Source organism: Aethalodelphis obliquidens, unplaced genomic scaffold (assembly GCF_003676395.1).
Source record: "Aethalodelphis obliquidens isolate GAN/ISIS:26980383/991018 unplaced genomic scaffold, ASM367639v1 scaffold12, whole genome shotgun sequence".
NCBI classification, from domain to species: domain Eukaryota; kingdom Metazoa; phylum Chordata; class Mammalia; order Artiodactyla; family Delphinidae; genus Aethalodelphis; species Aethalodelphis obliquidens.
Window position 1 is genome coordinate 24564207 of NW_020837956.1, and position 27259 is coordinate 24591465.

At 50.7% G+C, this 27259-nt stretch overlaps 1 protein-coding gene across 3 annotated transcripts in view; it reads left to right on the forward strand.

Moving 5' to 3' along the window:
• ADCY3 (adenylate cyclase 3) overlaps window positions 1-27259 on the forward strand; it is an 82326-nt gene that overhangs the window by 34164 nt on the left and 20903 nt on the right. For 2 of the 3 annotated variants that reach the window (XM_027113684.1, XM_027113685.1), the window contains exons 3-6: window positions 312-461; window positions 25436-25566; window positions 25960-26071; window positions 26163-26374. In XM_027113684.1, coding sequence (XP_026969485.1) covers window positions 312-461; window positions 25436-25566; window positions 25960-26071; window positions 26163-26374 — 605 coding nt within the window. The remainder of the gene's footprint in view (window positions 1-311; window positions 462-25435; window positions 25567-25959; window positions 26072-26162; window positions 26375-27259) is intronic. The other variant, XM_027113686.1, reaches the window with a different exon arrangement.

A 27259-nucleotide genomic window follows, 5' to 3' on the forward strand; every position in this document is an offset into this window, starting at 1 on the left:
GAGTGAGTGAGTGAATAGATGAGTAGCAGAAGGACTGCTCAGGCTGCACAGGTGGGCAGGATTGGCCAGCTTCCCTACCATGAAAAGGTGGAAGGGAGAACAGCAGTCCCGTCACTCATCCATGGTGATGGGGCAGGGTCTACTTCAGGGATCTGAATACCCCCTCGAGGTCAAAAGCTTTGCTGGGGGCCTCCCTGGACAGTGGGCAACTTGCAGTTGGATTTCGGTCACCACCTGCCCACCTCCTCCATCCTTCTCCTGAAGACATGCCTTGACCATTGTCCCTTCCTCTCTTCCTCCTCTGGATACAGATTCTGGCCAATGTCTTCCTCTACCTGTGCGCCATCGTTGTGGGCATCATGTCCTACTACATGGCGGACCGCAAGCACCGCAAGGCCTTCCTGGAGGCCCGCCAGTCGCTGGAGGTGAAGATGAACCTGGAGGAGCAGAGCCAGCAGCAGGTGAGGCTCTTTGGGGGTGGCCTTGGGGCAGTGCCGGCCTGGAGCCTGGGTTTGGGGCCTGTCGGAAGGGCGTGAACCCAGTTGCTGTGGGTACCCCAGGGCTCCATGTGAATTCTTTTTCTCTGGAGGCATCACTCTGTGTTATTGCTCTCCCCGCTCCCTCTGCCACACCCGCCCCGGGCAGATCGCTCACCTACTTTGTTCTCAGGGCTCCTCTCCCTGCGGTGGGGTAGGGGTGGGCGACCCATCCCCTGGCCTTGGGGGCCCTTGTGTGCGAAGTCTATCAGCCCCTCACCCCTCCTCCCACAGGCTCAGGGAAATCTCCCCACTGCCTTCTCCCGCTAAGTCATTTGTGAAGACCTAAAACTGAGCCCAGCCCCTGGGGAGCCCGCTGTTTACATTTTTCCATCAAGAGAACTGCCTGCCTGCTGTCCCCTCTCTTTTGTTACTGGTTTTACTCCAGCCTGATCCACTGCAGAGACTCCCCGCTCTCGTGTGACTCAGTCTTTAAAATAGTTTTTGGTCTGGGTTCATCTCACATGCTTTTTGAAGGATTTCAGAAATTACATCCACCAGTTTCCTGTTATCCATAGGTTGACTTACCCTGAACAAACAAACTCAATAGGTTGAAAACATATGATTTCTCTGCTCTGGGAACCATGTCATTTGTGTTCAGGTGGTGCTCTTTGCTCTGGGTTCAGTGGGTTCACTGAAATTGCCGTTTTCATAGACCCTGCCACCCAGGTGGGTGGGGCCTTAGTTTCGGGGGGCCCCACTGGTGGGCCTCATGTTCTCTAGACAGTGCTATTTGAAGGCACACACTGAGTCATTTAGCTGATGTGTCCTAGCTTTGTCTGTCCTGGGAGGTTCTTTCTCTCTCTGTTTACCAATGAGATCTAGAAACTCCTGAGCTGGGCCTCGGACTCATCTTTCAGAAGACGGGCTTTAGAAGGGGAACCTTCCTACCTCCGTTGTGACAAAGGGCCCGTCATATTCGTCCCCTTCTCCTCGGCCCTGTGTCCTGTGGTTACTGAGGAGCTGCTGCGGCTGGAACATATTTAAAGAATCCTCAGTAAAGCTTTACTGGCTTTATTGAGTTCCTTCAAAGGCATTCTTTAATTTCTGCTTTTTATACTGTCTTGGTTCTTGTTTGCATTTGATCTCTCGTAATGTGGAGGCAGCCCTCTGGGTTCTCTACATTAAAAAAAATGCATGTGTCACCACTGAGCTAGACTGGGGAGTTCTTTTTTATATAGTCTGTGCAGTTTTCAGCATACCCATCTGTGTTCATCTTGTCTGTCTCGTAATGTATAAGCCAGGACATCTTCAATTACGTTCAGCAGTGCTTGGTGGGGGCCTCCTGGTGTGGTGAGTCTCTCCCTGAATCTGTTAGTCTCTGGGTGGATGATTTAGACAAGTTATCCACCCCATAGAGCCTCACTTCCCTCATCTGTGAAGTGGGGGTATTGATACTCCAAAGTAGAGATGTTGATACTCATCTTGCTGAGGGTCAGATGGGAAACACAGAGGTGCTTTGTAACCAGTAAAGCTGGAAACAGTGATGGTCAGGCCGAGGTACAGAGGCCACAAGGCCCACTTTCTAATGCCCCTTTGGGCAGGATCAGTGCGGGGTGCTGGGGTCTGGCTGAGAGAACCACCCCTGTGTGCTTTTGTGACTGTGGACATGAGAGCTGCTTGCCATTTTAACTTTCTTTCCATGTCCTTGACGGGTTTGGGTAGCATGGTTATGCCAGACTTATTAATTGGAGAAATGTTCCCTCTTTCGAATCCCTGGAAAAGTTTAAGGACGATTTAGGTTATTCCTTTAATGTTTAGAAGAATTCACTAGTGGAGCCTTATTGGGTCTGGAGTTTGCTTTATGAGAAGGTTGTTTCATGTAAAGATAGAACGTTCTACAATTGCTTTTTGCATGAGTTTTGGAAAGTTACTGTTTTTTCAAGAACTTGTCCATTTCATCTAAGTTTTCATATTTTTGACATAATGTTCATTATATTTTCTTTTTATGTGTCATTGTGTATGGGATTTGAGTTCTTTTTTCATTACTGATATTGGTAATTTGTGCCTTCTGTTTTTAAATGTTTTCTTAACTTGTCCTACTAAGGTTTATTAATGTTTTAGCCTCTTCAGTGAAACACCTTTTTGGTTCTTTTTGCATTTCTATAATTCATTAATTTATGCTTCTAACTTTGTATTTCCTCTCTTTGGGATTAATTTAGTGTTCTTTTTTCCCTTCTCGAAATGGAACTGATATAGCTAATTTCCAGCATTTCTTTTCTAAAACGTGTACGTATGCTATAGATTTTCCTCATTACAGTGCTTTGGCTTTATCCCGCAAGTTTTGATATGTCATATCCCTGTTGTCATTTAGTTCCGTTTTCTAAATTCTAAAATTTATAGTTTCTAAATCCATTGAGATGCCTTTGATCCATGAGCTATTTAGGAGTACATTAATTTCCAAATATCTGGGGAATGTTTAAAAGTTATCTTTTTATTATTGATTTTTAGTTTCATTTGACTGCGGTCAAAGAATATGCTCTGCACGATTTTAGCCCTTTGAAATTTGTTGAAACTTGATTTTTGACCTAGTATGTGATTGGTTTTGATGCAGTTAAGAATAATGTATATTGGGGCTTCCCTGGTGGCGCAGTGGTTGAGAGTCTGCCTGCCGATGCAGGGAACACGGGTTCGTGCCCTGGTCCGGGAAGATCCCACATGCCGCGGAGCGGCTGGGCCCGTGAGCCATGGCCGCTGAGCCTGCGTGTCCGGAGCCTGTGCTCCGCAATGAGAGAGGCCACAACAGTGAGAGGCCTGCGTACCGCAAAAAAAAAAAAAAAAAAAAAAGAATAATGTGTATTCTACAAAATGTATCAAAATGTTTTTCAAAAATGAAATAAGGTCAATAAATGTCAATTAGGATTCATTTGCATCTACCCCAAAGTATTTTTTGCGTCTTTGGTCACAGTGCAAAGACCTCACAACACTTAATTCCCCTCCCCAATACTTTCTGGCCACTGTAATATATTTTATTTTATTATTTATTTATTTCAGGTTTTTTAAAAAATTGGGGTATAGATGATTTACAGTATTTTGTTAGCTTCACATGTACAACATTGTGATTCGATTGTATTTTATGTAATTACGTAATTCGATTGTAATGTAATGTAATTCAACGTATGTTTTAAGCCCCACAAAACAGTCTCATAAAGCTATAGTCTTCTGCAGTTAATATTCATTACCTACGTTTGCCCATATTTTACCCTCTCAGTTACACTCCATTTCTTCTTCATTGCTGTGCTTCCATCTTCTTGAGGAATTCCTTTTAATATTGCTTTTCAAGTCGGTCTGTTGGCACTAAATTCTCTCCATTTCTAATTGCTAGAAGTGTGGGGTTTTTTTTGTTTTTTTTTTCCTTTTTTTTTTTTTTTGCGGTACGTGGGCGTCTCACTGCTGTGGCCTCTCCCGTTGCGGAGCACAGGCTGCGGACGCACAGGCCCAGTGGCCATGGCTCACGGGCCCAGCTGCTCCGTGGCATGTGGGATCCTCCCGGACCGGGGCACGAACCCGTGTCCCCTGCATCGGCAGGCAGACTCTCAACCACTGCACCACCAGGGAAGCCCAAAGTGTGTTTATTTTTATTTCAATTTTGAAAGTCATTTTTTATCAGATATAGAATTTAAGGTTTCTGGATTTTTACTTTCTGCCCTTTGAAGGTGTCTTTCTATTATCCTCAGGCTTCCAGCTGTAGGACATAGTGTTGCTCCTTTTGTTATTTATTTTTTGAAGTATAGTTGCTGTATAATATTATGTAAGTTACAGATGTACAATATAGTGATTCACAATTTTTAAAGATTATACTCCATTTATAGTTATTATAAAATATTGGCTATATTTCCCATGTTGTACAATAATGCTGTTGCTCCTTTTAAACTAATGCATATTATTTTCCTCTGGTTGCTTTTACTGGTTTTTTTTTTTGTCTTTGGTTTTAGTTTTGCCTAGGAGTTTTCTTTTGAAGTTACCCTGTTTTGTTCTCAAAGAGCTTCTTGCATTGATGGCTTGATGAAAATTTTTAGCCAGTATCTTTTTGTAACTTCTCTGTCATTCTGTCCTTTGCTTCTATGACTCTAGATATCTTTATTAGACATTTCTACCATGTTCCATAAATGTCTGGATCTTCCTTTTTTTCTTTCTGTGTGCTTCAGACTGAATATTTTTACTGACCTAACTTTCAGTTTACTAATCCTCTCTTCTGCTTTGTCAACTCAATGGTTGAGCTCATCTCTTGAATCCTTAACTTCAGTATTGTACTTTTTTCAGTTCTAGAATTTCCATTTTATTTTAAAAAATTTTCCATTTGATTTTAAAAAATAGATTTGAATTCTCTGGTTAAGTTCCCCATTTTGTCATCTAGTTTTAGAACCATATTAAACATTTATTTTAAAGTCTTTGACAACCATGGTATCAGAATACTGATGGGTCTGCTTTTCTCTCTTGACTTTTGGTCCTGTCTTATGGCATCCTGGACTTTTAATTAACACTGGATATTGCATATGGAAAATAATAGCAACCCTGAATGATGTTGTGTCTCTCCAGACAGGATTACTTTTCTTGCAGCAGATGGTCATAGTAGGGTTAGCTCAGATTGATCCCATGTGGGGGTGAGAAGATTTAAAGCTGGGTTCAGTGAGCTGGTCTGTTTCTGTTCTGTGCCTACTCTTAGGAAATACCCCTTCAGGGGTCTTGACTGAAAGGGTGTCCTCCTCTTGAGGGACCCTGAATTCCTCAACATTAAGAGACTGCCAAAACTATCCTTTGATTTTTAGCCTCCTTTCTGTCACTTTCTGCTTGGATTTTCGGTCTCTTGCCCCATGTGGCTTAGGGATTGGCAAATGCCTCAAGGGGAATAGTTGTAGAGAAAGTCTGGCTTACTTTTCTATGGTTCTCTTCTGTCCAGGATCTCACCCCTCTACTCTGCGTTGGAATCCTTGTTCACCAGTTATTGTTTCTCCAGCCCCTCAGAAACTCTAGCCATTGCTGTCTGTTCAGACTCTCAACCCTGGTCTCAAGGGAAAAAGTGGCAGAGTGTGTTGGGCTCACTTAAATGTGTCTCCCTTCCCTCAGAGAGCTTGTGTCCTGAAGTCCTAGCTGTGTTGGTTGTTTCCTATTGCCTTCAGATAGCTGTTCTTTTGTGTTTTATCCGGCTTTTATCCTTGGCTAAAGGGTTGGTCTGATATAAACTCCTCTATAAGAAGCAAGAGTTGGACATTACTTAAAATATTTTAAAGTTTATTTCAGAGTAGCCAGAAGTGTACATATTATAAAGTTACAAAGATATGAAAAAAATTGTACCATGGAAAGTAAGTTTCCCTCTGTATATCATCCACTTTCCCATCCCTCAGACAACCACTGTCATCTCTGTCGTGTATCCTTTCAGAGCTATTCTATTTCCAAGTCATTGTATATAGGCACCCCGTGCTTTATCGCACTTCACTTTTTGATTGTACTGTGCAGATATTGAATTTTTTTAACAAATTGAAAGTTTGTGGCGGCAGTCCAGTGGTTAGTCCAGTGGTTAGTCCAGTGGTTAGGACTCTGTGCTTTCACTGCCGAGGTCCCGGGTTCAATCGCTGGTTTGGGAACTAAGATCCCACCAGCCATGGTGTGGCCAAAAAAAAAAAAAAAAAGAAAAGGAAAAGAAAGTTTGTGGCCACCCTGAATCAAGCAAGTCTATCAGCACCACTTTTTCCAACAGCATTTGCTCATTTCATGTGTCTGGGTCACATTTTGGTAATTCTCACAGTATTTCAAACTTTTTCATTATTATTATATTTGTTGTGGTGATCTGTGATCAGTGATCTTTGATATTACTATTGTAATTGTTTTGGGGGACCACGAACTGCGCCCCTATGATACGGCAAACTTAATAAATATGTGTGTTCTGACTGCTCCACTGACCGGCCATTCCATCTCTCTCCCTCTCCTCGGGTGCCCTATTTTCTGAGATACAGCAATATTGAAATCAGGCCAATTAATAACCCTACAGTGACCTCTAAGTATTCAAGTGAAAGGAAGAGTCACATATTTCTCACTTTAAATCAAAAGCTGGAAATGATTAGCTTTAGTGAGGAAGGCATGTCGAAAGCCAAGATAGGCCAGAAGCCAGGCCTCTTGCACCAGTTAGCCAAGTTGTAAACGCAAAGGAAAAGTTCTTTTTTTTTTTTTTTTGCGGTACGCGGGCCCCTCACTGTTGTGGCCTCTCCCGTTGCAGAGCACAGGCTCCAGACGCACAGGCTCAGCGGCCATGGCTCACGGGCCCAGCCGCTCCGCGGCATGTGGGATCTTCCCGGACCGGGGCACGAACCCGTGTCCCCTGCATCGGCAGGCGGACTCTCAACCACTGCGCCACCAGGGAAGCCCATGGAAATGTTCTTGAAGGAAATTAAAAGTGCTACTTAAGTAAACACAAGAATGATGAGAAAGCAAGAGAGTCTTATCGCTGATATGGAGAAAGTTTTAGTGGTCTGGATAGAAGAAGAAACCAGCCACAACATTCCCTTAAGCCAAAGCCTAATCCAGAGCAAGGCCCTAACTCTCTTCAGTTCTGTTAAGGCTGAGAGAGGTGAGGAAGCTGCAGAAGAAAAGACTGAAGCTAGCAGAGGTTGGTTCCTGAGGTCTGAGTTCTAAGGAAGAAGCCGTCTCCATAACATGAAAATGCAAGATGAAGCAGCAAGTGCTGGTGTAGAAGCTATAGCAAGTTATCCAGAAGATCTAGCTAAGATCATTAATGAAGGTGGCTACACTAAACAGTGGGTTTTCAATGTAGATGAAACAGCCTTCTATTAGAAGAAGATGTCATCTAGGACTTTCATAGCTAGAGAGGAAAAGTCAATGCCTGGCTCCAGAGCTTCAAAGAATGAGCTGACTTTCTTATTGGGGGCTAATGCAGCTGGTGACTTGAAATCGAAACCAATGCTTATTTACCATTCTGAAAATCCTAGGGCCCTTAAGAATTACGCTAAGACCTGTTGAGAACTTATGCTCAGAAAAAGAGATTCCTTTCAAAATATTACTGCACAATGACAATGCACCTGGTCACCCAAGAACTCTGATGGAGATGGACAAGGAGATTACTGTTGTTTTCATGCCCGCCAACGTAACATCCATTCTGCAGCCCATGGATAAAGGAGTAATTTCAACTTGCAGGTCTCATTATTTAAGAAATACATTGTGTAAGGCTATAGCTGCCATAGAGAATGATTCCTCTGATAGATCTGGACAAAGTAAATTGAGAACCTTCCGGAAAGGATTCTTTATTCTAGATGCCATTAAGAACATTCGTGATTCATGTGAAGCGGTGGAACTATCAATATTAACAGGAGATTGGAAGAAGCTGATTCTAACCTTTGTGAATGACTGAGGGGTTCAAGACTTCAGTGGAGGAAGTAACTGCAGACGCGGTGGAAATAGCAAGAGAACTAGAATTAGAAGTGGAGGCTGGGACTTCCCTGGTGGCCCAGTGGTTAAGAATCCACCTGCCAATGCAGGGGACACAGGTTTGAGCCCTGGTCTGGGAAGATCCCACATGCCGCAGAGCAACTAAGCCCCTGTGCCACAACTACTGAGCCTGTGTTCTAGAGCCCGTGAGCCACAACTGCTGAGCCCGTGTGCCACAACTACTGAAGCCCACGTGCCTAGAGCCCGTGCTCTGCAACAAAAGAAGCCACCACAATGAGACCACACACCGCAACAAGAGAAGCCACCACAGTGAGAAGACAGTGCACCGCAACAAAGAGCAGCCCCCGCTCGCTGCACTAGAGAAAGCCCGTGCACAGCAACGAAGACCCAATGCAGCCAAAAATAAATAAACAAAATAAATCAATTTATTTTTTTAAAAAAGAAGTGAAGGCTGAAGATGTGACTGAATTGCTGATGAAACTAATGGATAAAGTGTTGCTTCTTACGAATGAGCAGAGAGGATGGTTTCTTGAGGTAGAGTCTACTCCTGGTAAAGATGCTGTGAAGGTTGTTGAAATGACATCAAAGAATTTAGAATATTACCTAAATTCAGTGATAAGACAGCGGCAGGGTTTGAGAGGATTGACTCCAGTTCTGAAAGAAGTTTTACTGTTGGTAAGATGCCATCAAACAGCATTACATGCTACAGAGAAACCATTTGTGAAAGGAAGCGTCCGTTGACGCTGCAGACTTCGTTGCCGTCTAGTTCTAAGACGACATTGCCACAGCTACCGCCACCTTCAGCAGCTACCACTGATCAGTCAGCAGCATCAACATCAAGGCAAGACCCTCTGCCAGCAAAAAGATCACGGCTCGCTGAAGGATTAGGTGATTGTTAACGATTTTTAGCAATGAAGTCTTTTTTAAAATTAAGATACGTGCATTGTTTTTTTTTGATATGCTATTGCACACTTAATAGACTACAGAATAGTGCGAACGTAACTTTTATATGCACTGGGAAACCAAAAAAGTTCACGTATTCGCTTTATCTCGACGTTAGGTTTATTGCAGTGTTCTGGAACTGAACCCGCAGTATCTCTGAGCTGTGCCTGTACAGACTTTTCACACACAAATGGTAGTATGTTCACTCCTCTGCACTCCATCTATTCACCTAATCCCTTAGAGAGGGTTCTAAGTCCATATTGCAATTGCCTCATGCTTTTTGTGACGGTACTGTATTCCACTGTATAGAGGTAACATCATTTATTTAAAAGGGCTCCTGTAGGTAGACATTTAGGTTATTTCCAATTTTTTGCTACTGCAAACATTGCTGTAATAGACATCTTTATAGGGACACCATATTATACGTGTACAAATATATCTGAAAACTCAAAACCTAGAAGTGGAATTGCTGGATCAAAGGGCATGTGCATTTTAAAAATTATATATATGTATATATATGTGTGTGTGTGTATACATACGTGTGTGTGTATATATATATGCATATTTACTGTGGTAAAATATACAGAAGATAAAATATACCATTTTAATCATTTTGAAGTGTATGAGTTCAGTGACATTAAGTACATTCACAACATTGTGCTGCCATCACCACTGTTCGTTTTCAGAGCCTTTTCATCATCCCAAACAGAAACTCTTTACACATTAAATATTAACTCCTCGGCCTCCGCTCCCCCAGCCCCTGACAACCACTATTCTACTTTTCTTTATGAATTTGACTGTCCTAGGTACCTCCTGTAAGTAGAATCCTACAACATTTGTCCTTTTGTGACTGGTTTATTTCACTTAGAATAATGTCTTCAAGGGTCATCCATGTTGTAGTGTGTATCAGAATTCATTCCTTTTTGAGGTTGAATAATACGCCATTGTATGTATGTACCATGTTTATCCATTCATTTGTTGATGGGCTCCACCTTCTAGCTCTTGTGACTGATGCTGCCATGCACTATTGGTGTACAAGTATCTGTTTGAGTCCCAGCTTTCCAAGTCTTTGGGGTATAAACCCAAGTGGAATTGCTGGGTCATATGGTGGCTCTGTATTTAACTTTTTGAGGAACCAGGCGTGTGCATTTTTCATGTTGATAAATATTACCAAATTGTCTCATAGAGGTTCAAACAATTTACACTCTTCCCAGGAATGAATGAGGGTGGACTTAGGCACTTAAGTTTTCCTTGTTTATCTAGAAAAGACTTTTTTGCTTTTGGAACCCTGCAGCTCCCCCCAGGGATGCCTATTTGAAAACCCCAGCTGCAGGGAACAGGCCCCAAGGCAGTGGTAACATCCTGTGGGCTGTTGCCTGCTGTTTCCTTATTTGGCTCAAGTCACAGCCAGGTAAACACAGGTTTGGAAGAGTTTCTTTTCTTTTTCAGTATATGTTGTATGACATTTGATCAAAATAGACAAGTATAAAGAAAAAATACTGATAGAGGCATATTCCTTCAAGTCTTTTTTCCTTCTTCTGTGTTTGGAAGAGTGTTACCCTGATTATAAAAGTAACATCTTATTCTCAGATGGAGCAGTTCAGAACCAGATACTCAAGTCTTATGCCCGTCTCGTATGGTTATTACGGAAGCTCAGTGTAAAGGGTTTTTTAGCACAGTGCTAAAGAGTAGGCAGTGAACTGTCTACCATCATACTATTGTTGTTGGATACATTTTGAAGATACAGAGAAGTAGAATAAAATCTCCCATAATCCAGGGGTTACATTTAAAAATAATTTTTAAAAAAGTGTGTTAAATTGGGTTCTCGGCGAGAAAAGACTTTCAGGTTTGCTGGATTTTTTTTTTCCTTTTTGTTGAGGTGAACAACATATAACATAAAATTAACCATATTGTACAATTTAGTACATGGCAATGGCACCAGCCCAGGGGACGCTGGTCAAGGAGGAGCCACGAGGCAGGATGGGAGCCAGCTGGGGCCGGTGCATCCTTGTCCATGGTTCCATTCGGGACAGAGCTTGCTCCCTCCCCAGGCGTCGGGGCTGACGTGGAGAGTGGTGTGGGCTCTGGGCTGATTTTACATCCCAGGAATGTCAGCTGATGTGTCTCGAGCTGAGTGCAGGCCACTGGAGAGGTTGCACACTCCCATTTCACTTTCCTCCTGCGAAAGCCCCTCATGAGAATAAAAATGAGATAATAGATGTGAAAACGTTTTGGAAGGGGCTGCAGAAAGTCATAGTGGGAGAGGAAACAGAAGCTGGTTTGGCCACTTATGTACTCATATTTGTTTAAATGCCTTTTTTAAAAGTTCCCAATTTGCAGGGGAGACCTCCTTTCAGAATTTAGTTCTCAGGGTCCGTGTCTCCCTCTTTCTTTTGCTGGTGAGTGTTTATCTTGTCTTCTAAACTGCTTTGGGAGGAGGCACTGTGTGTGGCCTCCAGCCGTCACTCTCCTCTCTGGCATCAGGAGCCCACCCCGATCCTCTGGTTCTGTCCTCCTTGTTGCTGTCACGTGGGAGGTTGGGCTCTCCTTTGCTAAGATGAGCAGCCTCCTGCTGACGGCGGGTGATGCCCGGTGGGTGGGCCGCCGGCCTCGTCCCTGGCAGGTGCTCAGCTTGTCTCCTCTGCCAGGAGGGATGGGACCTCATGGAGCTGAGGCTCTGTGAGTGTGGCCCTGGCAGGCGAGGGCTCTCGTTGCATTGCCCAGCGCATATCTGGTGCTTTAGGCCGTCCAGTGGCGTTGACCACAGGGTGGTCCGGTGGACTTCAGGCCTGTCTCCAGCTTCTCCTTGGCTCCACCTGTTAGGGTCGAGCAGGAGGCCCAGAGGAGGGAGCTGGAGTTGTTTTTCTTTATTCCCATGTGACCATAACACGAGGGTTTAGTTGGGGACCTTGGGGGCTGCTAAGCACCCCGACTGCCACCTGACAGCTGCAGGCACCGGGGAAATCCACCCAGTGCACACCCGTCGCCAGGTACAAACTCTAGACTTCTGAGCCTTTCCGAAGCACATACTCGGAATTGCTTCCCAGGGAGTGGGAGGTGGTGGAGGAGGGTGTGGGGGAGGATGGAGGGATGACGGGCACACGGCAGGCTTGCATTTCCTTCAGGTCATGTTCAGTTAGGAAACCAACCTGGTCCTCACCTGGGGAGGAGAGCTGCCCTTGGTCCCCACCCTCCTGGGGGAGGAAGCTGCAGCCGGCGTCGGGGGGAGAGCCCAAGGCTGCCTGTGCGGGGTTCTAGGCCAGAAAACCATCCACCGCCACCCGTACCCACCCAGGGCCAGGGGTCAGATCACCTTCTTCCATGGTGCCCTGGGGAACTCAGTGTGGGTGAGCGCTGGGGGCCCTCACCTCTGGGGGGACGCAGACAGAGCAGTCGCTTCTGCCTCTCCTGCTACTCCAACCCAAGGCCCAGAGCACCTTGGACTAGGGGTGGTGTTTCTTCTTTGTGCAGGAGTGTTTCCCTGGGTGGGTGACCTTCTGCCCTTGAGCAGGTCACCCCTTTATCGCGAGACTCAGACTTCTCTGGTAAGAGAAGCTTGGGACTGGGACTGCTGCCCTTTCAAAAGCTCAGTTTCTGGTCTTTCTGAAGGTCTCTGACCTCTGGCCAAGCCTGCCTCACTGTTCCCTTCAAGACCTTAGCTGTGAGGATAAGGTGTAGAGTGACCTCAGCCTCCGTTGGTGGGGAGAGGGGAGTCAGAGTGACAGAGAGAGGCAGAGAGATGAGGGGGCTGCCTCCTAGCCTGGGGCTGGGTTTCTAGTGTCAGCCCTCAAAGCGCCAGCTGTCGTCCTGGCAACAGTGGGGCTGGGGCTGGGGACCTGCCTCCTGTGTCACCGCATGTTGTCGCAGCTGATGGAGGCGGGGCAAAGCCATCGTTTACTTGACGGGAGCCATGGAGGAAACCCCCTGACAGCAGCCTCTAAAGATGCTTGCTGTCTTAACTGCTTCACAGAACCGCTCACGAGTATTTTTTAGTTTTAAGTTTAGCCTCGGAGGCCTCTTGGTTTGAGAAAAGCCAGAAGGTGAATTTCCCATGGTGAAGTAGGCATGAGTGCTTCCGTCGGTTCCAGCTCTGACCTCCTGGATTTCGCAGAATGTTCTTCATTCTAACATTCCAGGATGTAGCAGAACAAGCCCATGTTAGGTGATACACATGATGAACCCACAGAGGACAGGCTGTTCTAAGGCCGTGGAGGGCCCCTGCCGGTGGGGGGACATTTGCTGGGTCGGGGGACTGGGCGCTGGTGGCACTGCTAGTGCATGGCCCCGTGTCTGGGCTGTGGCCTCCGCGCTGGCTCCCTGCCAGGTTCTGGAGGGTCCTGGGCCCAGAGACGTCCTCCAGCCCAGACGTCCTGGCCCAGAAGACGTCCTCTTCTCTCCACACAGTTGTAGAGTCTACGGTCGGGGTCCAGTCTGGTCCGGGTTGTGGTGCGTCCCCACCTTTATCTGGCTGTAAAGATGAAGTTTTGTTTAGTAATAGGAGTCGTTTTTTGTTTGTTTGTTTTGTTTTTAACAATTCTGCCCAGTCTTGAGCTGAGTTTTTACTGAATTATCTCATTTAATCATCACGACAAAACCCAGAAGGGGAGTTGGCCCTCCCTCCCAGTGAGGGCCTCTATTTGGGAGATCTACTTGAGGAGAATTAGGTGAGTAGTCCCCAGACTACATCTGGCCTGTCAGTTTCTGTTTTGTTTGACCTGCCCAGAGCTTCAAAAATTTCTGATACTTAAAAATTTGGACATTCTATATAAAAACTTGTATTTCTGACTGCCTTGAGAAATGGAAATGTCTGACAACACAGGGTGCAGAGTGAAGCTTGCATTCACATCCGAGCCAGGCCACTTACTTGCACCATGACCTTGAGCCAATTACTTATGCCCTTTGAGCCCCCACTTCTTTGCCCGTGAAATGGGAACAGAATAGGATTGTCAGACTGTCTAAAAGAGAGGATTCATCCCACAAATGTTTGAGGCACGCTTCTAAACACTGGGGATACAGTTGTGAACAGAACAGATTCTAGTGGGGGAGACAATCATTAAACAAATGCTATGTTGGGAAGTAGGACAGGCAGTAGAGAAAAACAAATCAAGGGAAGGAGCATAGAGCCTGCCAGAAGGGAAGGGAGGTTGCTGTTTAATATCGTGTGGCCAGAGAAGATAAGATGAGACTGGAGCAGAGACCTGAAGGCAGTGAGGGTGTGAGCCATGCAGTGATCAGAGAAATGAGCAGTAAGTGCAAAGGCCCTGTGGTATGTTCATAGGATGTCAAGGTGGTCAGTGCAGATGGAGCAGAAGTGAGGGGATGAGAGGTAGGAGGTGAGGCAGAGAGGTGATGGGGGCCAGATTCTACAGGGCCTCATTAGGACCTTGGCTTTTCCCTTGAGGGAAATGGGAGACATTGGAGGGTTTAGGTTTTAAATGGATCAGTCTGGCTTATGGTGGAGAAGAGATAGTAGTGGAAGCAGGGGGACCAGTTAGAAGCATTGCAGTAATTTTGGTGAGAGAGGATAATGGCCCAGACCAGGATGGAGGTGATGAGGACAGAGGATTCTGGGTATGTTTTGAAGGCAGAGCCAACAGGACTTACTGCTGGGTAGAACGAGAGATGAGAGAGTGGGAAGTCAATGATGGCTTTAAGGATTTTAGCCTGCAGGTGAGCTGCTGCTTCGGGTCCAAGACGGAAGCAGGTGATGTGTGCTTCCATGGCAGACATAGTAGCAATCTTTTCCACTGATCACAGACGTGACCTCGGCATCCTTCTCAACACAGTGCTCCAGGCAGCTGCTCTCTGTTCCTCCGAGTTGGACTTAATTGCTGCGGTAGTGTTCTAGAGCTGCATAGCCATTTGTGACTATTTAAATTAAAATTAGTTAGAATTTTAAAATTAAAAGTCGGTTCCTCAGGACTTCCCTGGTGGTCCAGTGGTTAAGACTCTACGCTCCCAATGTAGGAGTCCCAGGTTTGATCCCTGGACAGGGACCTAGATCCTGCATGCCGCAACTAAAGATCCTGCACGCCACAGCTAAAGATCCTATGTGCCGAAACAAAGACCTGGTGCAGCTAAGTAAATAAATAAGTAAATAGTAAAAAAAAAGTCAGTTCCTCCATTGCACTGGCCACATTTCATGTGCTCAGTAGCTCCATGTGGCTGGGTCGTGGCTACCGTATTGGAGAGCACAAATTACAGAGCATTTCTGTGACTGCAGAAAGTGCTGTTCTAGAGGGTGATGGCTTGCCTCTTGGGCCACGTCTCCTGGTTGACAGCTCATTAGCTCATCAGACCTCTAAGGAGCGCCCTCTTTGTGCCTCTCTTGGTGAGGGCTCCAGATGCCACACGTGTGGGCTGTCTTTGGGCCCAAAGGGCAGTCTCCTGAGATAGTGGTCACGTTGGCCCACAGTGGCCCATCTCTGGGGACTGCGCAGGAGCCAGGCAGATGACCAGCAGCTGCACTGGCTCAGCATCCCCTCTCCCACTCTAGCAGGGTAAGGGTTCTGGGCTGACCCTGGGTCTGTGTGGTTTCCGGGCTGTTCTCCCAACACTGAGATTGAATGTGGTCCTGCTTCCGCCTTGGAGCCCGTCTACCTGGGAGACTCTGGGCTGCTGGCGTGGAGCCTGTTTTGCAATGGAGGTCTTGTTTAAAGATAGGCAGGTCTTTGAATTACACGGCCTCTCCCTCCTCTGAACTCTCATGGCCTTTGGCAGAAGACAGCAAAGCACTCCTGTCCTGGGAGACCAGCCAGTCGGCAAGTGACTTGACTGCCCCGCTCATCCAGGCTCTTGGGAGTACTGTTTGCCTCTGAGCTTCACAGCATGTAGCTTGGGGACTTGCCTAGATGACCAGTGATTGTTCTTTGATGACTCTGAGTGACCGAGGTCATGACCATGTCTTTTAGATGGGGCAGCACGTGTGGGCCCCTGCTCTACAGGGCGGCTGTCTGCTCACATAGAAGCGGCAGCACTGGGGCATCCAGATTTCACGTGATGCGGTCCTGCGTCCTCTCATCAGGGAGAGAGGAGTTGTTTGGGCCCTGACCTCCCTGGGCTAAAGGCCAGGTCCTACCCTGCGTTCCCTTCCTCCTGCTGCCTCCTCTGCTCAGGTGTTCAGGCCAGGATGGGCACCTGGGGGGGTCCAGTGACCTTTTGGCTTCTAAGTGGCCTGGAAACTCCAAGAACATGGACAGATCAGGACCAGAACAGACACGTTTGCAGACAGCTGTGGGTCTGCTCACAGCCTGTTGTGGTGACATGTATATGTGTGTGTGTGTGTGTGCGTGTGTGTGTGTGTACCCCGTAGGACACACACATTCTTTAAATAGACAGGCGGACTTAACGGGCTTACTTTGGACAGACACTGGACACACACACTCACAGACGCACATGCACACGTACCGGCCACCTGGGCACTGTAGGTCTCTCCACTTAAATCTGTCTTCCTCCCTCTGCCCCTTTCACAAGGATGTTGTAGAAACTTAGCTTCTCATCAGCCAAGCTCGTTTATCCAGATCCCTGGCGGCCACCCTGCTGTAATTAACTCCTGAATATGCCTCATCAGAGTGTCAGCTGTAACAACTCGGGGCCCCTCGGAGTGGTGCTGGCCTCCTCCTCTGTCTCAGTCCTGGGGCAGCAGGAAGGCGAGGCCTGGCATGCTTGATCCGTCCCTTCCCAGAGCCTGGCCGAGACCATGCTGACAGTGCCCTGGCCGGGCTCACGGCTCACCTGAGCAGCTCGGCATGTAACCGTTTTCATATGAGGAGACCCCAGCCCAGGAGGCCGAGCGTCCTGCCCCGGGGCACTGTGGTCTCTTCTCCCAGGGACCAGGATCCCTTGCCCCACCCAGTCTGCTCACCTGCCTGGGGCAGGCCTGGGTCCTTCTCCCCAGGATCTGGGTAGTTTTCTGCTCTACCCGTGAAGCCTACTAGAAACTTCCTGTCTCTTTCTGGACCGTGTCTGATTCTTTTCCCAGAGGGCCAGGGCCTTGCCTTCCGTTGCCGTGTGTTTTTAGGATGAGCCTTGAGGGCTGGGGAGAGGCTGCATGAGGCCCTTCACCCCTCCTTCTTTCTCTGTGTGGAGCCGTGTCTCAGCCCCCGAGCCCCTGAGTCCCTGTCCTCTGCTGGTGGTTCCATCCGTGGTTGCCCCCTCCTGCCGCCTTCTCACGCGGTGTCTGGGGACGAGAGGTCGCCACCTCTGGGGCAGCACATTCTTTGTTTGCACTGTTTTGACTTTTAGAGAATTCTCCCTCCGCGGGAAGCAGCAGTCTGTTCCCCGCAGTCTTCCCTCCTGGGGCCTTCAGAGCAAACTCATCCCTTTTCCGCACAACAGCATTCCTCAGACTTTAATTCTCCGTGGGGCGGCGGATCCCCCTCTTCTCTGGGCTGATTCCCACCCACCCTCAGGTGACCGGATTCCGGCTCCCTCACCACAGGGTCACTCGCTGACCAAGGCCCAGGAGATCTGTTTCTTTGTTGTGGGGAGGACCCAGAAGCTCCACCGCCTCCTCTTTCGGGACCTTAACTTCTATTAAGGGCCAAGGGGCTTGTGTAGGCATCATTTTATGCTGTGAATTCATTTAAAATCTAATAGCATCTCAAATGGCCAGACTTTTCCCCCAGGGTTGATACACTGTGTCCCGCCCCCGTCCTGTCGTCTGGCAGTTGGTTTTGGGGACTCAAGTAGAGGTTATTACATTTACCCCTTTTGAAGTTGACCCTCTCTACATTTTAGCAGATTGCTCTGGGGTAAAGTCCATATTAACCAGTTGTCCTAGTGACATGCCATCCACACACTTTATAGATACATGGTCTGTATCTTCTCAAGTGTTTCTCCTGGAAAAATGTCCACTTTGAACAAAGAAAGAGATCCTTAAGAGAGAACCCATTTTACACATGAGCAACCAAGGCCGAAGGGGCAAAGTGTATGCCCCAGGTCGCAGGGGCCTTAGCGGCCCGACCCCAGCTCAGTGATTTTTTTGCTCTGCCCCCCAAAGCTACTCCCCTTCCTTCTGACAAGATTTTTAAATCTTTACAATGCTTTGTCTCTTCAGCAAAGTCTGCCTTGGAGTTAGTCATTATTATCTCCACGTCTGTCTCTTCAGCCTCCAACTTCCATTCCTTCTTTCGGTCCAGACCATCAGATTTTAAAAGTAGCTTCAAAGTAAGGAAATGTCATTTTCCCACAGTCCAGTTTTCTGGCAAACTTCCACTGTGTCCCTTAAAGTCATGGTCCAAGAGTGAAACAAGGACATGCCAGAACTTCAGGGCACCACAAGCCTGAAAAGACAGAGTCCTGAGAAAAGTGCCCTCTGTGCTGACGTCATTTTTATAAAGGAGAGATGATAGGAAGGGGCCTGGAGTTGATCACAAGAATTCACACGATAATGAATGCTGAGCGTTAGAATTCAAAATACCAGGAGTTTTAAAGAGGTGTGGGGGGGGGTGACAGTTCCAATTCAGTTTTGAAAATATTACAAAACAACTAATTTAAAAAATAAAAAAGGGTTAAGGGAGAAGAAAAACTAAATGAAAAGATTATCCAAATTATTGAGCATCCTCCCCCTGCCCGCTATATTAGTTCCTGATAAACTTTGATCACATCCTCCTCTTTACTCCCAGTTCTCTGGGACTGTGGTCATCAGTGGGATTTGGCTTTCCTGGAGGAGCCTGGGTGAGTGTTGGACCTCTGCATCTTTGACCGTATGAGTCCAAGTTTCTGGAGGTGTGTTGCCATTTCCACCTTGACATGAATCACACTGCTGTCCTGTCCTCTGGGTTTCAAGTGTTCTGCTTCTTTCTTCCCTTTTTTTTTTTTTAGTATCTTCCTTCTTTTTAATATTTTATTTTATTTATTTTTATTTTTTGGCTGTGTCAGGTCTTAGTTGAGGCATGCAGGGTCTTCACTGAGGCATGTGGGATCTTTTGTGGTGCACGGGCTTCTCTCTAGTTGTGGCATGTGGGTTTTCTCTCTCTATAGTTGTGGTGCATGGGGTCCAGAGCGCGTGGGCTCTGTAGTTTGCGGCATGCAGCCTCTCTCATTGAGGTGCGTGAGCTCAGTAGTTGTGGCACGTGGGCTTAGTCCCCCCGTAGCATGTGGGATCTTAGTTCCCTGACCAGGGATCGAACCCGCATCCCCTGCCTTGGAAGGAAGATTCTTTACCACTGGACCAGCAGGGAAGTCCCTATTCTGCTTCTTTCTAATTCACATGTCCCGGTTGAGGTTTTTGCCTGCTGCTCGGACATGGCCTTGGAGGTGGGGGTCTCCAGCAGTGACCTCGGCAGCAGGGTCTCTCTCTGGGTGTACCGATCAGCTCCTCTCCACTACAGGACCATGACTGTGCCTTTCCCCTTGCTTTCCTTTCCTTCAGATCCTTCTCAAATGCTCATAAAATGGTGCTTCCAAACTTCAGTGTGGTCACCAGTCACTTGAGGATCCTTGGGCCTTGCTGGGTGAGCCCCAGGTGATGCTGAGACTTCCCCTCTGCAGGCCAGACTTCGGGTCATGAGGCCTTGGTCCCGTGGGATGGGCTCAGCTGTACCAGGGGACCTCCCAGCACCTAGACGTCCAGGGACTCATCAGAAGTTTCTGCTCCTCCAGTAGCAGCGTCGAGTGATGCCGAGGTTCGCACAGGAACCACGCACCTCTGGGCCCTTTGCGGTCAGTCCAGTGGCAGCTCACTGGACCGTAGGGGAGACCTGGTGGCACCCCCATCTAGGTGAGCCCCTCTGGAGCTGCCGCAGTTGGCTTCTCTTGCAGCTTTGGGGTGACCCAGCATCTCAGGGCCCTCACGGTTGGTCACGTCCAGAGCTCTCAGCATCGGCCCCCTTCTCCTCCTCCCCTCGCCCTGTGGGGAAACGGGGGTGGGCTCAGGGCAGTCTCCTGGCCTGCCCAGCACTGAGCCCAGGCCTCCCCTGCGTCCGCCCCAGCAGCACCCTCCCCCTCCTTCTCTGCTGAGCATCAGGAAGAGTCCCAGCAGCTGCCCTGGCCTGGCCTGCTCTCCCCGGTGCCCCGCTGTGGTCTGGTGGGCCTGGGCCAGCACGCTGAGGCACCCACAGAGGACCCGCCGTCCCACACAACAGCACAGGGACCGGGGCTCAGCCCCAGGGGAGCCGTGTTGTCAGGTCTTCACTAGATAAGATTTGGGCACTTCTGTTTCTTCACATTCATAGCAGAACAACGTCCGGTGCAGGTGAGAGAGTTAGAGTGTGAAAAGTACGTCTTTTGGTGGAGAAAAACCCACCAGTTCCATCGGTCAGGGAGCCCTGGGTCCACGTTCCGGGTCTGCCACTACGGCCGAGGAACCGGGACAATCTGCCTAACCCTCCACACCTCGATTTGAGCGCCTGCAAGGTGGAGGCAATATGACGTGTTCGTGAAAATACTGGGTAGGTGAGAAAGTTTAGGGAAGGAGAGGGACGGTCTTGATACTGGTCGTTAGTGTCCACGTGCCTGGCGACTTGCTGTGCTTCTGAGAACTGCAGAAAGAAGCCAGCCCAGGGCGCCGGTTCTGTCGCGTGGCCCCCTGAGAGAGGGCCGCTGCCTCCTCCCCGTTTCACCGGGGGCTGTGGTCTCCCGCTTGCTTCGCACCTGACCGTCAGCCTCCCTTCTCAGGTTAGAGCCAAGCAGATGTGGGAGTCTGGAGGCAGCTCAGTGGCCTTGCAGGGACGGTCCATTTCTAAGAAAACTGGTAGTTACAGACAAGCTGGGGTCAGGGTCACAGCTGGAGGCAACAGGAAGTTTTGTGTTTATTTCCAGTTTAAAACATACTTTAAAAAAGAAGCAGCAGCAGTACAACAACCATATAGCAATTTTGAAAAGCATGTAAAGTTTTCTGTTAATTCCGTCTCTCACATTGTTACCCTTTTCTCTCTTGCGTGTGTCCTTCTGCCGTTATTTCGATGCGTGTGCATCCGGCGTCACCTTCACAGAATACAATTCCATGTCTTGCTTTCCTCTCTCATCATCTTCTTGTAACAGTTTTCACCAATATCATTTTTAAGGTTGCATAATCTTCCATCCAGAGGACGTGTCACAGTCTAATTAGCCATTTTCTGGGCTTTTGGGCTGCTTATAGTTTTTTCCACAAGTGTAAGTGATGCTGCATTAAAGTTCTTACACGTAAATCTTCTTACTTCTTCTGGATTATTTCTGTTTGGATAAATTCCCAGAAGAGCCATTAATGGGTCAGAGGCTTAGAACATTCTTATGACTCCCAAAACATATAGCAACTGCTATGTTAGTGAGAGCAGGCTCTGCCTGTCTGCTGGGGAGACCAAGACACATCCCCCAGCTCTGGGCCCCGAGGATGCCCTGGGTGGCTCCTGTCCTGTCCACCCCTGTGCCCTCTGTGGGACCCGCCAGGCAAGTGCACTTGGATCCCAGCCTCCTTCCTTCTTCAAGGACATGGATGAGGGAGGTTGGGGTCTTCAGCCCAACTCTGAGGATGGATGTTAAGGATCCTCTGTGTGTGTGTGAGGATTTTTCTAAAAGATCCATCATTAGCATCATACACTCTTAAAAGAGGCCAGGATCCAGGAATGAGTTGAGAATCTCTGAAATGTAAGGGCAAACAAGGTCAGCATCAGTGGAGGCACTGGTATGAAGTGGGTGTAGGTAAGGAAGGGGATGAGCACACCTGGGCAGGGGCCGGGGGCTCTGGAGAGGTGGCAGGTGGGTGAGGAGGGGCCGTTCCAGAGAGAGGGACGCCAGAGCAGAGAAAAGCCAATAGTCCTGCTTGTCTACCCAGGAGGGGCCACCGAGGAAATCAGGGGGAGCTGGGGCCAGGAAGGCAGGTGGGTGTCCTGGGGAGGAGGCCTCGGTGCCGCGGAGAAGCACGCGGGTGGGGAGCCATCCATGGGTGTGAAGTTCAGAAGTGGAAGGTGGCGGGGGAGGGGAGCAGAGCCTGGCTGTCACCAAGGTCCTGGGGTTGCGACGTGGGCCCGGCCCCTCCTTCGCTGCCCACTCGGCCACTTTCTTGCCCCTGCCCTCCACCTACTAGAATGTTCTTTCCGGTCCAGTCCTGTGGCAGCTGCCTGTTGCATTTTTTTCTCATCTGACAAATTGTTCTTTTTTCTGTGTACGCCTACTTCTTATTTAAGACTCGTCTTATCAGAGTGACTTAAGGTGGACTCTGCCTGCTGACCTTTTGAGGTTGACCATAGGGTTGCCGTACACCACACAGGTCAATTGGTAGCCTTCCTTTACAACCACAGCTGCTTTCTTGTTATTTGAAAATTTGACATTTAAGGGTTATCTGCTTTCAGAACTCGTCTATTCTCTCTTTTTTTAAAAAAAACATTTATTTATTTGCCTGTGCCAGGTCTTAGTTACGGCATGCAGGCTTTTTAGTTGCGGCTCGCCAGCTTCTTAGTTGCGGCACCCGGGCTCCTTAGTTGTGGCATGCATGCGGGATCTAGTTCCCTGACCAGGAATCAGTCGGGCCCCCTGCATTGGGAGTGTGGAGTCTTAACTACTGGCCTACCAGGGAAGTCCCAGAACTCATCTCTTCTCCTGCAAAAAGTTACAGAATCACATGATGCAAAAAGTGAAAATCCCCCACGTGGCACCCCCAGAGATAAGCTCATGGCCTCCGCGCTCTGTGGACCTCCAAGGCACCTGGGTTCTGGGTGTCAGGGCTGCCCTGCTTTGTGCTTCCGCTGCTGCCTTTATCCTGCCCTTGTTGACAGTACTGGAGCCCAGGCCGTGCTAGGATAGGGCAGTGCGGGTTGCCTCCGGGGAGGCCCATCTTGTTTCCAGGGAAATTGGGCCACGGGCACCTCACAGGGTTGGATTGCATTCTGATGTCCCCAAGGTTCCCAGGGAGCCGAATGGCTTTTCTGGGAGGACAGAGTTCTGTGGAAGAGCCTGAGGGGGGCGTGGGAAAGGCCTGCCTGTGTCGGGGGTGGCTGCTGAGACAGGCCCCGCCCCACTGTGACTTTCCTGCTCCTCGGCGTCCCGTGGCCCCCCTCTGCTCTTCCCAGCCTGGCAGGCCCTGCCCACGTCCCTCACGTGTCTGCCTCTTCCCTGCGTTGGCATGTATCCCGCATGCACGTTGAGGGGAGAAAGGCTGAGATGCGCATGGAAGGCAGGATCCCTCTTGGTGTCCCCTTGTCATCCTGTCTGGACCAGACAGAGCTCACAGGGCCTGGCCGAGGGACCAAAACGTTTCCTGCTGACCCTGACGTCCCTCTGGAGCTCTTCATCGATAAGTCTATGGCCAGCTTGGAAGCCCCAGGGGAAGTTTAGACCTTGTCTTTCTGAGACACCTTCTGTCTCAGTGCCTCAGTGACACTTCACATCAAGGGACACGAGAACAGCTAACGTACATGGAGCACTTGCCATGCGTGGACACCGTTTTAAGTGCTTTATGGTAACGAGTCGCTCAGCCCTCCTGTTTTACGGGCGAGGACACCAGGGCACGGGAAAGTTTAATGATGGCCTGGTATCGCGCGGTGAGTGGCAGGGCTCGGGTCTGAGCCAGGCGATCGGACCCTGTCCCTGCCAGCCTGGCACGGGCAGGGCCGCACGTGGGGTGGGCTGGGACCCCTGGGATTCCTGCCCCAGCCCTCACTGCTGCCCCTCAGCCCCGTCTCCTTCTCCCGCTCAGGACCCCAGCAGCTCTCTCCACAGGCCACCCTCGAGAGCAGGCAGGGCCTCGTGTCTCTGGCTTTCCTTGAAAATCCTCCCGGAGGCTCATCTTCTTCCCAAGCTGAGAGCTTTGCCAGGGCAGCGGCTTTGCCCCCTGCTCTGCTTGGGCTGCAGGGCCCCGGGAGGCTCGGTTGCTGCTTCCTGGGCTTGGGTGGAGCCAGGCAGGGCGCACTGGGGTCATTTTGGCTTCTCATTCCTGAGCTGTAATGGTGCCACCCGCGAGGTTCTTAACAGTGGAAGAGACATTGCTGTGGAAATGGGAGGGTAACAGGAATAACCACTGTCCGTGCTTCAGGCTAGAGCCAGCGTCAGGCATGCTGAGCAGAGGGGGCCGCCTTGTTATGGTGGTATTCACCGCAGGAAAGAGGATTGGTTCTCCCTGTGAGAACAGAGATAGGGCACAGGGACCTATGCCCTATGTGATGGCGAGCAGGTGGGGGGCTCCCGGCCTGCAGACCTTCCTAGGAGGAGGAGGGAGGGGCCGCGCCTACAGCTGAGCCGTCTTCTCCAGGGGAGCTGAGGCCGCAGGCCTCTGGCTCAGTGGGGACAGAGGCCCAGGGACGACGCCAGACTCTTGGGGGCCTCTTGGCCGCGCCCACCAGAGGAGAGGAGTCGACCTCTACACCTCAGGCTCCTACCCCAGAGCAGGTGTGTCTGAAAGGCAGGTAGAGCTGCGTTTTCTGGCCTCAGGGCCCACTGAGTCCAGGCCCGTGGCGGAGGTGTGTCCCCGCTCCTGTACCGCTGGGCTGGCATCACTGCCGAGGCCTGGGACCTGCAGCCTGAGTTTCACTGTGGCCCCTGACCCCTGGTCAGACCCCAGGTGCTGAGGACACAGGTCTTAGTTTTCTGGCCACCCCTCCTGCCCCAGGTAGCTCCCGGCCCTAGGTCACTGGACACAGCACCCCCGGATCCGCGCGCCCCACCCGTCCCCTCCTCCCCTTTCAGCGGCTGACCCTGCAGCACGGGCCTGGTCACCCGGAACTGCTCCACCCCGGGGTCCAAGGCTGCGACCTCCAGCCACATCTCTTGTTCCCCCAGCCCCCTCTGCCTCCTTCTGCACCCACACTTCTCCCAGGCTGACCTCACTTCCCGCTGCCTCATCCCGCGGGCCTCAGTTTAGTCGCCTCCCCGCCATTAGCGCGGTTCTCTTGCTCCCTTGCCGTTTCCATCCTGCAGACCTGCACCTGAGGTTCTCCCTCAGCCTCTCCCACCGTCCTCCAGCGGGCACCACCGTCACCTCCCTCCCCTCCTGGGGGCACAGGGCGGTTCCTTCCCGACAAGTTGCCGCTGCCTGCGTTTCCCCCTCCTCTGACCCACCCTCCAGCACCCCCGCCGTCACTTGTCTCCTCTCTCCTGTTCTGCTGCTGGGTCTGACCCGCGGCTTCTGAGCCGCCAAGCATCTGCCTGCAGGGCGTCCCTGCACGGGGCCCTCCAAGGCACCTCCTGGACTCACTCGTCTTTGTAGCCTGGCACCTGGCGTGGTACCTGGCACGTCGTAGGTCTCCAGTCACGTTGAATCTGGATTCTCGAGTGATGGCCCTGTGCAACGTGGTGTGGGCCACACAGAAGCCCTGCCCTCAAGGGCACACGTAGGCACTGTCACCCTTCCTGTGGTATTGGGGGTGCCTTGGAGGCACAGAGCCAAGCCTGGGGTTCTTCACGGGTTTCTGAGCTCTGTCCGCGCTCCGAAGGTGCTCAGGTCACGGTGCTGAGTCTGCTCAGGGCAGGAGGCGGCCTGTCCTGGGCCTCCGGCTGCTTCCCAGTGAGGGGTGTGCACCGCAAGGTCTCTGCGGAGGGTCACCTGGCTCCTGGCTGACACCTGTCACCAGGATAAGGGCGTTTCTTCTCAGAGTGTCCGCGCCTGCCCCTGCCCTCCCCACTCAGTGTCTCCTCCCCCACAGGAGAACCTTATGCTTTCCATCCTGCCCAAGCACGTGGCAGACGAGATGCTGAAGGACATGAAGAAGGACGAGAGCCAGAAGGACCAGCAGCAGTTCAACACCATGTACATGTACCGCCACGAGAATGTCAGGTGCGCCGGCTGCAGGCCTGGGCTCCGAGCGCAGGACGGGGGCTTTGGGGGGGGGTCGGCGGAGCACCGCGGGGTTCGAGAGTCTTCCCGGGCCCTGGAAACACGGCCACCCCACAGTGTGAGCCTCAGCCCCCGCAGGGGCCGCCTTGCTGCCAGGTGTTGGGGCCGAGACGGGTCCCGTGGTCCAGGCCCGTCATTGTACAGACGCCACCCGCGAGATAAGCTAAACGCCGGAGCCCTGAGTGCGCCCGGCACGTGCCAGGATCTCACCACTTCGGGGCTCGAGCGGGGACCTGGCCGCCTGAAGGCTGGAGCGGGAGCTGGCGGTGGGCAGCGTGGAGCCCGGCACGCCGCCTGGGTCCTCACCACCGGGGCCTGCCTCCCCCTCCGCAGCATCCTCTTTGCCGACATCGTGGGCTTCACCCAGCTGTCTTCAGCCTGCAGCGCCCAAGAGCTCGTGAAGCTCCTCAACGAGCTCTTCGCACGCTTCGACAAGCTGGCGGCCGTAAGTACCTGACCCTCGCCCAGCCCTCCGGGGAGGGGTGGGGGGCGCCATCCTCGTGACCTGGGCCTCCCCCTCCTCCTCCGGCTCCCAGGACTTCCGCCCACCCCTCCGTCCTCTGCTTTCTTTGCCCCTCACCCCCCCTTGCCGAGGAGGGACTCAGGACCTGCCCTTTCAGAAATACCACCAGCTGCGGATTAAGATTCTGGGCGACTGTTACTACTGCATCTGTGGGCTGCCTGACTACCGGGAGGACCACGCCGTCTGCTCCATCCTCATGGGGCTCGCCATGGTGGAGGCCATCTCGTAAGTGGGGGGAGCATGGGTCCTGGCTCCGGCACCAGCACGCCTGCCGCGCTGCTCTGTCTCGGTGGGCCCTGTGTGTCCCGAGGCTCCGAGCCGGGCTCGTCAGGGGATGAGGCAGGTGCGGCATGGTCAGTCCCAGGCTCTGGGAAGTCGGGCTAGGCTTACCTTCCTCACCGCTGAGGGAAACTGCAGCCTCCAAGGGATCCTCTTCTAGCTTTAGTCCACGCTAGTTTTTTCTGCTGGAAGGTGCGGTCATCATGAAATTCTGCCACCTTCCATTTGCTTTCTTTTCCTCCCAAGTGTCCCCCCCGCATATCTTCTCTCCGTGTTTTCTCGTCGTGACCCCCCAGGACAGATAGGCTCAGAGATCTCCATGCCCATCTCTTGGATCAGGAAGCCCGAGTACAGCAGTGAAGTGACTGCTGAGGTCACGAGATGTTTGGGCAGCAGAGATGGGACTAGAACCCTGGCTTCTGAGCCCCGGCCAAGGCTCCTGCCTGCACCACTGTGAGCCTCTAGGGTGGTGAACTCTGCCTCCCCGGCTCTTCCCCACTGCTGTCACTGCGCCTGTGGGCTTGGAGGTCCCTGGGGGGGCGGGGTTGCTCCCTGCCGTCGACTCAAGGCCTCTCGTGGGCCCTGGGTGGTATCAGCCCCCGCAAGCCCCTTGCTGAGTCCAGGAGTTGGGCGTGTGCTTCACCACCGTCTCCAAGGGGGTGGTTTTGCATTTTTGCTGTCTTCCAGGTTAAACCCCCTCTAGGATTGGCTGGAAAGAAGCAGATGCTGCCTTTCCCCTGGGGCCATAGTTCAGGATTTAGAGACTCTTACCTCTACTCCCATCACTGTTGGGCAAAGTGCTGAAATTCGTGTTTGTCTCCTCCTGGAGAT